Source organism: Lepidothrix coronata, unplaced genomic scaffold, assembly GCF_001604755.1.
Source record: "Lepidothrix coronata isolate B3197 unplaced genomic scaffold, Lepidothrix_coronata-1.0 Scaffold45, whole genome shotgun sequence".
NCBI classification, from domain to species: Eukaryota; Metazoa; Chordata; class Aves; order Passeriformes; family Pipridae; genus Lepidothrix; species Lepidothrix coronata.
The window spans coordinates 5,297,290-5,312,237 of NW_016690225.1; the positions used below are offsets into that span (position 1 = coordinate 5,297,290).

Genomic DNA, 14,948 nt, shown 5'->3' on the forward strand with positions numbered 1-14,948 from the left:
AAATACAACTGCACATATGTGCTTTTTCATTTTTAGTAAGTAAGGACCCTGTGGTTTCTTCATTATTTTAAGTCACACTATATTACAAAGGCTCTCCAATCACAAATACCTATGTTAACCTAAATCTGATAGATTTTCAGTTATTATCAGTTTCATCAGTGATAAATAAATCTTTATTTGAAAAAATAGATCAGATCAAAGTTTCATCATGTCATTCTGAAATAATACATCATGATAAATCAAATACATACAGATAAATTAGCTAATCCTTACACTGGCTTGCCTCAGGTTTCTAGTTTTGTCTGCTTTCTCAACGATGTCTATTTTGCCTCATCTTTGGTGAAGCCAGTACATTTTGATGCCATCTGTCAATAGCCTTCCATTTTTTCCCATGTTTAATTTTGTTTTTCTATAATCAGATCATCACAAAGAAAACTAACAATTATTGCCAGGTTTCTGACTGTGTGTGAAAGTCAGAATGTCAGATCAACACAACCTCAAGGTTAACAAATGACAGAAGAAAAGATCCCTCTTGGGTTCAGCTGCAGCTGAACAGAAACAAAAGTTATACCTCTGGGATCCAATGGTCAGAAAATAGGTGTAAGTTATAACTGTTTTGGCACTGTAAAAGTATACAGATGGAACATAACTTCTGAGGAGGGTGAAAGGGCGCATATCATCATAGGACGACTGGCAGGGAAGGAAAAGCTAAACATTAAAGCACACTCTATCTTCCCACATCTCCTTAGTTCCTGCTCATATTAACCCTCTGCTCACTTCCACCCACTGGTGGCAAGTCATTCTACCACTTACCATTCACTCGTCATCTAATAAACTCCATCTATTTTCTAACATGGAATTTGTTGGAAATACTTCCACCAAAGTTTTGTCTGCATGCCAGACTGGGTACGAATGGATAGGCAGTGTTTTCTGCTTAGGCTGTGCTCACATCTGAGTATTTAAATATTACCCATACACTGACCAAACATTCCACAAAAAACAGTCTAGCTGTAACAAGGAAGAGGAAGGAAACCCTCAAAAACATCACATTTAGAGAGTAGAAAATGGTTTCATTACATATAAGAAATTAAAAATTATTTTACTAGGCTACATCATAGACAGGATGTTAACTACATCCACAAAAAATAGCTGCTCACAGGCTATGTGCTTAGCTGGTGTGCCAGCTTAGCTCAAATGAGTTCAGAGGTCCTCAGATTTATACTTTGGTTGCACAAACACATACCAGGCTAATCACTGTACTGACAGAGTCATCACCATAGAATTAAAAATGTAAAGAGACTGGAATTTCATCTTTTATAAACTGTTACCACTTGTTTTGAAGGTTTGTCCTATGCATTCTTCCTGCTGGCCAACACCAAGAACCCAACTAGGAGACTCTAGTGCTGAGAAACAGAGCAACAGAGCCAGAAGCACAGCAGAGATAGGCCCTCCCAGACATTACACCGGAAGCAAACAGGAGGAAGATGAGGAGGAAGAGCAGACAGGAGGCTGGCCAGCAATGGTGAGGAATGGCACTTTCAGGCAGCGTGTTTTAACAGCCAGTTTGGGAGCTGGCTGTGATTTTAACAGTCTGTTAATACTGATTCAAAACGCACCCTTTCCTCTGCAGCTCCGTCAGTCTAATCTGATAATGATTTATTCTCACAAAGAGAGATTATTTCACCCCCATATAACTGCTCATATGGAACAGGTCCCCTCAACCAGAAGGAAAAAAAAACTGGACTTTTTTTCTTCCTGAAGGAAGTTTAAAACTTACTACGATTAATGAATTTGAACCTCTTTCAAGGAAGAAACTCACTGACTCTTAGTGAATAAAATATCTCTGGGTTAGCCATCCAGTATTATGCCTGCATTGCCAGAGGAAAGGAAAGCTAATCTTCACAAACAATATTTGTGCCATGAAAGAGCTCAGATTAACTCTAGGTAATGTGACAGTAAGTCGTGATCCCTCACAGTAGATTACTTTGGACAGACCTGGGGAGAGAGACACAGGAGTCTCAAAATGACATAAAAATCAAGAAAATAATTTCCAAAGTAGAAAGAAAAAGTATGACACTTTGAACACACAGCACTGTTCATTCAACAGTTGTCTGATGCCCGATCATCACTCCCTTCCAAAAAAAAAAAATAATTCACTCCACAGCATCAACTACCTCTGGATTTTATATTCACACACAGACACAGACACAGACACAGACACAGACACACATATATAATAAAACAACATTTAAAATGTATTTACTTACATTAAAAATTTGATATATAAAAAAGTGTTTCTCCCTGTAAATGTGATCTCATTATGATATACAACCTTATTAAACATGATTATTAATTCAATAGTTTAAGAAGTGATAAAAAAATATTACTTTTTGAAGACCCATAGTGTATAGCTCTAGGATATAAAAAAGGAGCTAACTAAGGAATCAGAGAAAAGAAAAAACTTTTTTCCGAAATAGTACCTAATTTTAAATTACCATGATAAACAATACTATATAGTGGCACATTATACTACCTCTCAAAATTCTGAAAAACAAACCAGTCCTCCCTGAAAGTCATCATTGTGTGATTTCAGATATACTTACTATTGCTTAACACCAAAAGGGGATTTAAACATTGTGATCTTTCAAATACCTTATTATGACATTAAGCAAATTCTGTGTTTTATTTTTAATCATATAGGCTTGTAACTAAAATCAATACATAAAAAACATTTAACTATGTAAATGTAATTTGGTCTAGTTGAACTGTAGGTTAAACCTTTGCTACAGGAAAGACAGCACTTTTAGCTTTCACAATATTGTTTGGTTCACGGTGCGCTGTGGGCAGTACTGTGTAAGTCTAGAGGCTCACCTAAGTAACTTGTCTTTTTTATCTAGAATATAACTCATGTTGGATGACAAACCATTACAATAATGCCGTAATTATGTGCAGTTTACCACTATAGACAATTAATTCTTCATGGCACTTCATTCTCCAATAAGTCCAACTATCAGAGTTTTAATAAAATAAAATTGAAGGTATATTCTTTTGCCTTGTGTTCCTTAAAGTCTTGGGACTGGACCTTCACTTCATAATAATAATGTTATAGCTTCTATTTCCTTTTCTCTTCATTCATTTTAGGAAATCAAGTTTACTATAATCTTATAAATCGAATTTGTGGTAAGTGAGCTATGGAACAACAGCAGTAGAGGAAGCAAACATGTATGTCTCATCATTAGTGAGAAGCAATATATTCAATGCCATGTGTTTCAAAAGCCATCAGCTATAAGAAAAGCATTGTAAAATAAGAAGGATTTGAAGTTGCTTTCCGAGCCTTTGGAGTGCCCGTTTTCAAGAATTGCAGCTCTTTCTGGATGTTAATTTGTTTTAATTTTTGTTTTGCTGCAGCTACAGGGGATAATTGCTGCTCTTTAATGAAAGCTTAAATGTGCTCAGAAATCATCAATACACAGAAAATCTCATAGCAAAGATTACATAAGTCTCAAAAAGCTCTTGGGAACTGGCAATTCTATGGAAGCATAAGGAATTCTGAAGTTTTGCAAAACCACAGAGAAACCACTTGTGACAACAGAGGGTTGTCTTTTTTATATCATCATATGTGAACCTCAGCCCTTTCAGTACTGTTGATAGGTCTTTCACTCCTTTCTTGATCTCTTTGGAGAAATATCCAAGCAGTCAATCAGAGAGGAGAGGCCCTTCTCAGAACAAAGAAAATCGTGTGATTTTATTCACAGGAGTACCAACGATCCTACATGGATCCAATTTTGCAATCGACTGGACAAGCCACAGCTTTTGTTGACCTAACTACGAGATTACTCAGCACCTCATACCACTGAATTCTGCTGCTGTTTTAGTCTTCAGGTCTTTGGAACAGATCCATAAACTCTCCTCCTTATTTCAAAATGTTACAACAGGATGTAATTAAGTACAATTAACAAGGAGGTCAAACGGTCATCTGATAAACACTGGTCCAAACAGGCAGCTTGAAAGGTCAGGGCTGGTAAAGCCACATAGTATCGATGGGAAAGAATATTATGATTTAAGGGGGAAAAAATCCCAATGACTGAAACTGAAAAAAGATTTACATGCTTTCTATATTACATATACAAAACCATGCACACAGACTGATATGCGTGCACACATGCCTCAGAGAGGCACAAACCTAAATTCTGAGAACAAGAGGTAAGCTATCCATACATCGTCTCTCCATTGCACCAGAACACAAATCTCAGTTTTTGTGTTTAAATTCCAGTGTTTCTTTTTCATTATTTTGTAAACTGTCTACTTTAAGAACACTATACTTGTTGTCCTTTTAGAAGGACTTTTTTTAACCCTTTCTAAAATAACGCTTGAGATCACTATGATGAAATGGAAGGTGCTGTGAGATTCTTGGGAACAAAGTATTTTACAGAGTGAACAGTTAGAGTAAAAAGAAGCTTTGCAAGAAGAAAGCTATACCAGTTCTTTGCAAGGCCAAAGAATGACAGTGCACAGAAATGAAAATGAACACAGAAATATTTGCCCATCCTCATTTCATGGACTGGAAAACAGAGGCACACTGTTTTCATTCTCTATCTGAGGCTCTTCGAGTTTTTCCTGTTTGGCTGCTCATACATTTCACGCTCTGACTTTCAGGTTTAGGCTAGTTGGGGGCCAGGACAGACTCACTGCAAAGCTTTTGCACACATGTCATATATGAAGCAGCAAGGTAACCTGGGCAGGAGCAGCAGATTAACCTTTGGGATCACTAGCATGTTATGACTTGTAGTTACTGACAGATATCCCAGCTGAGGTAACCTTGGGAACAACTTTCCCAAAGCTGTGTTCCTGCTGGATCTCTGCCATCATAAATCACCACAAAGACTACAGCTGTCATGGGGTTGTATGCTGGGCTTGGACTTGGTCCCATAGCATTATCATCCACACTACTGTTCTCCCACTCTTTCAGTTTCTCAGGTAATGTTTTTGCAAACTGCACCACTAGAATAGCATGGCTCCAGGCACCAGGTGCCATCAGGCACTCTGCCTGCTACTCCAAAATCAGAGTCCCTGCTTATTCAGCATCCCTGCTGTTTCTTTCTTCTCTGGTCCCAAACCAGAACAGAACAGAATTTTTTTGCCAGAATTTTGGTTTTTTTGCCAGAACAGAATTTAAAACCTCTGGCTCCAAAAATGGTGCCATTCACAATTGTAAAAGTCAAACACAATATATTATTGAAATTATTTTGCAGTGCATTATAGTTGCATACTCCACCTGTATTTCCCCTCCACTTTTAAAAGACGAATCTTTTAAAAGGATATGCTTAGCCAAATTGCTCTTAATTTATAATAGTTACTCTGGAATAGGGATACAGTTTAGCAAAGCATAAGAATTTAGCTTAATTAATTTGACTACAGTCAAATACCTATGAATTAAAACAACAATAATCTCATTTAATAGACACAAAGGGATATAATTACAGAATCATTGAAGTTGGAAAAGACTCTTATGTTCTCATGGGGTTTGAATAAGTAATATTGTTAAGTAAGGTAAAGATAAACCTAACAGAAATTTCACCTGTTAAATTTTCTTCCTCTTTCTGCTTCTCCTTGAAAAAGAGAGTTAGGTGGAATTTTGCTTCTGCAAAGTCACTTGTTGTCCAGCTATGGATACATTTCATGTACCAGACTAGCTGTCCTGGTTAGTTTTCTAGGTTTTGACTCATTAATAATTGTTGTCTCAGTTTGTCCTGAATTACAGTGGGAAAAAAAGTAAAACCACATTTTGGTAAGGTACGACACACGTCACCAAGTTGTGGTTGATAAAGTCAAGTCCTTGATCTATTGCACCAGAGCTGTTGCTCAAAAAGAGCTGGAAAGTAAACGTTTAAATGCACCTTTTGGAACATCCTTCAATAAGAGTGGGAAGTTTCTGAGTGGAGAGCTGATCTGTAAAACCTTTCCTTTTCTACTTGTTTTATAATCATATTTTGTATAGAAACAAATTCATAATTCAGTACAATACACAAACCAGCTCCTGCTTGGTGTGCCCCACCCACAAACTTAAATAATGTAGTTGTCAGGGTTGACAAGGTCTGCCTGCTATAGCATTTCTGTGTTTTATAGGAAAGTTTAACCAAGGGTGTTATTTTAAGAGATGAGCAAATGGGGAAACCCCATGGCCTAGCCAATAAATATGAACTTTAGGTGCAATGGAGCACTCATAAATATGACTCAGAACAAGGGGATTCATTGTTTCTCCTGACCCCTTTTAGCTGCTCCTCTGATCTCAGCCTCTCTGTGTGCGTCATGGCAGCTCTTATCCTTTAACCTGTGGTTTTTAAAAGCTAGCTTCTAAGTTATTTATGGCTGCAAATGTTAGTAGCCCATCTGTGTACTCCCTGCACACACATACTGAAGGACGGGGGGAGCTGCATTTTATTTTGCAAGGATGAAGAGTTTTGCCCAGGAAGCCAAGTGCCTGGGGAGGTTGAAGTAGTTTGTCTGCCACATGGGATTGAGAAGAAAAGTGCTCCTTTTGCCTTCAAGGCTTACTGAGAGAAGAAACCCATACCTGGACTCATTTTCCCCTTCATTTGTACATTGTCTATCTATACCATGCTCCTTGCCCTCTGTCTGCATGCAACTTCTTCTCTCTACCATAATAAACTTCCACTTCTGTAACTCTGCAGGCATGGGAAATGCTCTGAAGTGATACAACATCATGCTGCATGTGAGGAACAGAGGAGTAGGACTAAATCTTCCAGTAATACAAGTTCCTGCAGAGCTGTTTTTCTGTTATGGACCTTACCCATGCCCAGCAGGCCTGTATCCAGCCCCCATTGTTGGTTGTTACCTACTGAGAAGAAGAGGTAAAGCCTGACCTGTGCTTTGCCATTTTTCTCTCATGCCTGCTCTCATTCCTTCCCTCTCTGTTTCCCGCACTGTCGCCTAATCTCACCACTTCTTGGCCTTTAATCCTTTCTACAGCCAAATGTCACTGACATAAAACTAAAGTTCAGTGACCCTGCCTAGACTGTGGGAGTTAGAGACAAGGGAAAGGACAAGGAGGAGAGGATAGGAAAAAGTGTGGGAAATAATTATAAAGTCTGGTAGCAACCAAAGCCCTCCTGAAGCCCTGGGGAGCCTTTCTTTAGCTGGAGGCTGCAATTGGCACTTCATAAACTGTTCATTCTCAGCTATGTGGAAACACCAGATGACACCTAGAATGATCAGACTGCAATCAATCAATTTTCTGCAAAAGTATATTAGTTTGTACACCTATGAAAGCAAGCTGAAAGGAACCACCATGGTTAAAAAGAGAAGAAAAAGGAACTGACCCTGTTGTAATTACCTCCATAACTCAGGCAGTAAGTAGGCAGATAGCCATGGTAAAATTCTTTGCATAATTTAACACTCAGAGAAAATAATAACAGGAGCAATAAGTGTGGGAGATCACATAGGTGCCAAAGTTGTCCTGTTGTCTAAACAAACAACCCAGAGTTTAGGGAGCACACCAAAAGGCTCTTCATCCAATCCTAATGCCCTCCACACAGAGGCGTCTCCACAACTCTCCCTCTTTCTCTTTCATGGCTAGCCAGAGTCACTGCAAGATTGCATTTTCCTGGGAAAATATGCACTGTACAATACATACAATCACCACAACCCCACCCAAAGTCTGTGTTTAGTCTGGAAAGGAGTGCTTCCTTAAGAAGAAGCAGAACTGGGTCAGCCATTCTTCCCAATTGGAAAAATATTAATAACAATATATTTATGTATATCCATAAATATATATAGCTTTTCACCATGCACGTCTAACCATCTGCTAAATCAGTTTCTCTTCAGTTATCTGCAATTTCTTTCAAACCTGTCGGCAAGGAAAGTCAGACAATTTTATACCCCAGTTAATGGAGAGCTTGACATTTTTTTGGCTAGTTAGATACAATAATTTACTTGGATTTAAAGTGTTAACTTTGGCAAAAAAATTAATTGGCAGTTATAGAAACATTATTTTGTTAGGCGATATTTATGGATCACACACAAACCTATTTTGAGGTAGAGCTATATAATTCATAAGATTCATGTAACTTGAGAGATTTCAAAGGAAATATAAAATATTTCAATATGAAACAACAAATGTAGCATAATTCCAAAAATGAATATGGAGAATATTTCTTACTCAATATCAAAAGCAAACTCTAACAACCTGCTCTGTCATCGCACAAAAATTGGTTAAAACTGTCTAATGAATTGTAAGGATTGGATGAGGATTTTTTAGGGCATGTCATTCTGTGGGTAAAGTCCTTTTGTTCTAGAAATGAATAAACTTATTTAGCAAAAAGCTCTATTAATATTTAATTTTATAATAGAAAATTATTTCATCATTAATATTTATTTCAAATGTCTGACTGAATATCTAGGTCACAAGAAATTCATTCTACTCACTGATTGGGTGACAAAAATTTTATTAAGGGGAAAAAAAATCTTAGGATTTCAAGATGTCAAGTGATATCTAATTTGGATGAAGGTTAAATGAGACCTGCTTGATCTAATTTGCTTTAAATTTTATGTTAAAGAGTGAAAAATGACATCTTAATGACTTTGGGTTGCCGTTCAAAAAAACTTCACAAATGTTTTCTCATTTTTTTCTCAGTATTGCTCCCATTCCAAAATTAAAGACATGGGGTCTATTTGTTATTTAACAAGTTTTATCTCTGTAATAGCATCCCTCTGCTCAAGGCAAGATAATAGCACTATTTCTATCACTTCAGTTAAGGCTGTGTCAATATTTTCATTAGAAGTCTGCATTTTACAAACTAAAACTGTACTACAGACAAGGAAATTCACCTTCAGTTAAAATTACGACAGCAACATCTGAAATCCGGTGGAAAAGAAAGAAGGAAAATATGTTCATTTCTAAGCTTTGAGGAGAAAAGTTAATGATCCCAGCTCCCCTTCCACAGCTCCTGGCATTTTATAGTTTAGCACTCCATATCCCTCGCTGATGATATGTTAGCTGTGAGTGGAAGGTTGTAGAAACTGAATTAGTTTAATTTAAGAATTAAGCTACTATATATGCTCAAGGTCTGATCGCAGTTAAGAATCCTTTCTTTTTTATATATAACAAAAATATATTTGTGCAGGTATTTGTTGTGGATCAATATATTATAGACTTCTCAAAGTAGCTGTATAAAAAGTTGTTCTATGCCCTATTAGCATTCTCCAATGTACACAATGGGCTGTAAATCTTTTGAATTTATGTATTTGCTTAGTGATTCAGGTTTTAAAAAAGAATATGAACTTTAAGACATTGTACAAACTTGGGGTAGAGAAGATGGAGAAATATGAACAGCCCTCTGCGCCTCAGACCAAAATTTCCATTGATTTCAGCGTCTGATTTAAGAACTGAACGCAGCACATGTGTCTTGAGGATTATATGATTGTGGAATCACATTATGTGTGAAGAAGAAAAGCTGTCTTTCTGGAGTGTACCAGTTACTTTAAAAACCTCAATAATATCGTACCCTTCTTAGCATTATGTAGGGCAGGGTCACAAATTTTATTTCATGTTTTTAAGATTAATTTTATATGCTAAGAAAGAAAACATAACAGAAAACCACAAAACTTGTATGTATTTATCCCCTATTTTATAGAAGGTTCATATCAATTAACAGGAACATGTGAAGAAAGCAAATAGACTTGCTTATCTAATGAAACAATCTGCTAGAAGAAAAATTGACAGATGTGTTGTAAACAAATGACAATACAGACCATTTGAATTGCATGAAAAGGAACACTTAAGCATAGTGGATTTAATGATCACTTTGACGACAATGGAAAAATCAATATTTGAAATGTTTAAATGTAGTTTACAAAAGTGCTACTGTTTCTCCAAGCTTCAGATGTGTACATGTTTTTTTATTAAATCCCCCTCTTTCGGTGAGAGGTGAAGAGTGCGAACACTAACATTTATCTTAGAAAAGTCCTTCCCTTACTAAATTTTGAGTGAGTGGAAAAGTGAGTAGGACTACATGAATATTATTTGCCTGTTCTCTGAGGAACAGGGTATCCTATATATGTCATTTTGGGAGACCAGCCAAAAAGAAGATGCCAGAACTCTAAACAGTCAGGGCTTTGCAATAATATAATAAAATATAATAACAGGATAAAAAAACAGCCAGTGAGGAAAACAAAGTTCTGAATTTGTAGGTGATATAATCAGATCTTTGAAAACCCCAGTGTGTTTAGTGGAGGATTTATTCTTTGACTGCTGGACCAAACCCAGTTAACTCCTCTGTTACACTCATCAATATTTATGGAGAGTTGCCAACACACACAGTCTTATACAAAACACAGGACAAGACATAATCTCTGTCTTGTTGTATCTTTCAAGAAAGAAAGAGATGGAAATTCTGATATAAATTCCAGTAGAAAGAACAGGTGTTTATAATTTTAACTTCAGGAGAAGTAAATGCATTCTTATTTTTCTCCCTGATTGCTTGACAGAATTATGATTGAAGTTCCCTTGATGATTATTTTCTAATTTTTTTTTTTGAAAGTGAGGCAGTTGCAACTCTGACAGCTTGATTTTTAATCAAAATTAGCATATAAGTTTCAATTTTTATTCTTTAATATAAAATTATTTGTCCTTGTCTATTTTTTTACTTTACCTTTTAATCTTATTCAGTCTTTTCAATTTTTTGCTTAATAATTCCTATCTAACATCTCAGCTACATAGTTATTGTTTTAGTACATATGTCTTAAATTGTTATGACTGGCTACAACTATATACAAAAGTTTCAATTTAAAATATCATGATGATTAATAGAGTTTTATAATTACACCTTCTGTAATTAATTGTGTGCAAGTATGAACATGGTAAATACTATTTTCAGTGCACATTAAGTTGATGCAAGTTGACCAAGGTTTCAAATCTAAAACCAGTTGAGTTATTACTATGCTGCATCAGCATTTATTGATTTTAAGGTATAGCGTTAGCATTCACTTATCACTGCATATTTTTCCCCATTCTACATTAAAAGAGCTTGCTCTCATCTGTCACAACCTTATACTGCATAAATCATATAAAATGATCACTTAGTTCCGTGATTTACTTCATTTTAATGTTAATTATACTGAAACATAGGATTGTTTAATAAAAATGTTGAAGCTAATCTATATTGGTCATCAATATTTTTTACACGTTACATGGCAGAATGTGTGATAAACCACAATATCCAACATGTATGGAAGGGCATTTAAAGTGAATTAGGATTTAGACTAACTTAGAGCTGAGACACGTTTTAATTTTACAGATGCTCAATAAAACCTGAGATTTACACAGTATTTTCTTATAAGTTAATGGTGTCTATTAATCATAATCACTTGAAAAATACAGCATCTTACCCCCAGTTTTCACCGTTTAGAAACATAAGATATGCTTTAGCTTCTCAGAATTACTTTCTTAAGGCAATACTGGCTTCCCAAAAAAATGAGTCAAATATTAGAAATTTCCCACCCAAGGTAAGACACTCAGTGGAAACCTGCATTCTTCCAGACAGGCTTTTTGCCTGAGGAAGTGCAGAAGGATCAGCCTAGGACATATCTGACATTGAGCTTCAAAGACTTCTACTTATTCACTGGAAGAAGTCTTCTTGAAATAAAAGACATTTTGTGAAATCAAAGGCTGGGTCCCACATAAATAGTCCTCAGGGCTGCTGATTGAATGCTCTGCGACATACTTAGAGAGGGTATTTCTCAGGACACACAAGAAAAATTTTTGCAGAATCAGCGCCTTGACTAATGCTGCGGAGATCAGAGCATTTCCTATTTTCCTGTATTATGTTGCCATTTTAAATTCAGCTGACTCCAGATAATCTGGGTAAATCAAGGAATGCAATGTTGACTTAAAAGTAATTCATGGGTAATATGTAACTGTTTCTTAAGGACAAGGAACACATTTTCAAAAAAAACAGATTCCATTTTTTCCTAGCCTGCTATTTCAGGAGCGAGAGCAAGAAGCAAATGTATTTAGAGGTGTGGATGTATGTTACCCTTAAGGAAAAAGATCTCAAAATTGAACACCTCCTTATCTGCCAAAAAATTAATGAAAAGTGACTTTATTAATACGAGAACTAAACTATAGTGTGTCACTTTCCTAGAAATTTAAATTATTGAGGACTTTAGTGTTTGGGAAGATTTTTAATTCTGCAGCAAGGATCAAAGACATGATAGACATAAAAGGTACAGAATGTGTGTGATAATCTGAAAGTATTTTGGAACATGTACTGTTGTACTGAAAGTATTATCCTGGAAAACAAGAGTTCATCAGATTTTGTACCAGTTTATTGAGAAAATTCAAGATTTCAATTAAATTTCTTGCTGTTCAGGTCAAATGAGAAGGGTTTTTTAGCCAAATTTATGAGTCCTGCAGCATTTAAAACACTTATAAAAACAGTAAATGCATTCCATGAATTATTTGCAGCTTTCTAAATGAGATTTAAGTTGCCTTTTAGTAAAGAAATCCATAGCTGCTTTTTTTAACTACACTGTAACTGGTAAGCATGTTTATTATACTCAGAAGCCAATCTAATTTAGTTTTATCAGGTTTTGTGTCTGAATTGATATAATTTTCAAAAGCATTATTTGCTTGCATTTTTCTGGTGTTTAATACTTTACTTGTTATTTAATTTATTTATGACACAGAAAATAAGAACCATTGCAGACTCTGAGCACCATGGCAGTATAATAAAATACAGTCTGTAGTTATTAAATAGAAATAACAAAGAAATAGTAACCTTAGATTATTTAAAATCCAGCCATCCAGCTGAAAAGATAATAAAACTCTGACTCTAACCAACAGAAAAAAACCCACTAAATAACCTAAGAATTTTTTTTTAAATGGCTTAACTTTTCCCTTTTCATGATTTTCTAGGCTTTAAAATATTAACAACTGATGCTTGTTCGTGTGTGAGCTTTAAGGAAAACAGTGGGGGAAATAACTGAGCAATAGGCATAAGCGTTTGATTTTTTGAGATTACAAAAAAAAAGGAGTTAGTTGGCCTAAGGCTAGAATTTTCATTACATCAATGAAAGAAAGAAAACAGAAGCCAGCAGAGGGGAGTTATAGAAACTGACTTTATATAAACAGTGAGAAAAATCCTTTTTCCATGGCCACCTACAACGTAGCTACTTCACCATCAGTATGATTTTTCTTTTACCAGTGGCACAGCAGCCCGGGCCTGATCCTGCCGTTTTAGAACAGGTTACAGTCTGGCCGGGAGGTTTGCCCCTCACAAGATCTAGCTAACAGTTTGTCAAAGAGAGTAGAAACAAAAAAAATTACACGTACCTAAATTGACAAAGCTCATGACCATGTCAGCATCATTCAGAAAGTTGGTGTCGTGCAGGCTGGCTAAGGGAGGATTCTGTGTGGTCAGGGGGATCATGCGAGATAATTGTATTCTCCGTGAATATCCATTTGGAGAGGCACGGTATCCTTTCTGTATCCCTCTGCTCTCCCCTGCCATTGATCCCTTTAGTGAATACTCCAGCTCCTCAGTATTCTCTTCATTTGTCATGGCATTATACAGGTCCAGCATGAAGAGGGGTGCAGAAGAAGCCTGCTTTCCTGGTGAAAATGGTCTGGGTCTGTGAGGTAAACCCAGGATAGAGAGAATCTCTCTCTGAATCTCCCTTCTCTCATGGTTCCGCAGCCTCCTGTAAATAAAACTCGAATGGACATGATTGTCTCCTAAACTTCCCTGTGCGTGACCCACCAGAACCCAGCAATTCCAGAGCAAGCCCACGAAAGCTTTGAGTGCAGTTAGGTTCATCTTTGAAAAGAAAAAGAACAAAGAAAAAAAATCTTTTCTCCTACTTGTTCTGAGTTCCTATGAGGTCTGCTTTCCCAGTAGCTGAAAAACAAAATTTACCTATTCTTCATGTCAATGTCATCTCTAAACGTAACATCTTTGGTGATTCCTCTCCCCCCACCCTGTTTAAATATTATGGAATGTGTCAGGTTGCAGTTATTTCTAAGAAAGCTGAAATTCAGACTTCCAATTTTCCACTGTTGTTATCGGTTTTTCTGCATTTATGGAGCAGAAGACCAGTATTTTGTCAGCTGACCTAGGCATTCCTATATAAACCTTAGATAACCAGGTCTTTGGTGGGGAGCTGTATTAGCAAGAGCTGTTCTTCTGACACATTGTAGTTCCCAGAGTTATCTTCCCTTGTTATTCTGAGTTCTTCGTACACCTTGCGCTCTTCCCAAGATAAAATCCTGAGTCACAGATTTGTCTTGATCTGTACCTTGGTGGTGTAACACATGTTTGTCCAGCAGCCTGGTGATAACTTTAACATCGTTTGAATCGCTTGAGTGTAAAGTAATTCTAAAGCATGTACTAATCAAATTAATGTGTTGCCATGAATTTACTCGCAAAAAATAACCTTCTGTAAATCCATTCAACCCTTTTCAGCTTCTGAACTGTTATTTCCAACTGTAGCAGGCACAAATATAACAGCTCTCTTCAAGAGAGATCTAAAGACTAATGTAAGCACAACCCTGCTGGGAAAGAAGAGGCTTCTCATTGTAATTTGAAACGGGTATAGCAAAAAAGTCCTTAACCCTTCTCTTGCCAGACAGAGCTTTAAATCTCTCTCTCCCTCCCCAGTTTACAGTATTATACCTAATTTTGGCTACTGGCTGTTTCTTTCCTAACAGCTTGCAGAATCAATTTTAACTGTAACAATTTTAAGACATATGGATAGCTAAAGGCATGGCATAATACAGAAGCTCTTGTGAATCTTCTTATGAGTCTATAGTTTAGTAAACTTCAATAGGAAACTCTCATAACAGACTAAAATAGCATCTCACTAATCCAAGAAATGTTTATGTTTTAGATAAGTTTAGCAAACAAAGGTGAATTTTTTAGCAGATTCTGTAG

At 36.4% G+C, this 14,948-nt stretch overlaps 1 protein-coding gene across 3 annotated transcripts in view; it reads right to left on the reverse strand.

Annotated features, from left to right (window-relative positions):
• BMP5 (bone morphogenetic protein 5) overlaps positions 1 to 14,530 on the reverse strand; it is a 56,106-nt gene extending 41,576 nt beyond the window's left edge. The window contains exons 1-2 of one of the 3 annotated variants that reach the window (XM_017814489.1): positions 14,314 to 14,530; positions 13,352 to 13,719 (exon numbers count right to left, since the gene is read on the reverse strand). In XM_017814489.1, coding sequence (XP_017669978.1) covers positions 13,352 to 13,601 — 250 coding nt within the window. In that variant the 5' untranslated portion in view covers positions 13,602 to 13,719; positions 14,314 to 14,530. Of the gene's footprint in view, positions 1 to 13,351; positions 13,914 to 13,934 lie in introns of those variants that run through there. The other 2 variants (XM_017814488.1, XM_017814487.1) reach the window with 2 other exon arrangements.
• Between the last annotated feature and the right edge of the window lie 418 nt (positions 14,531 to 14,948).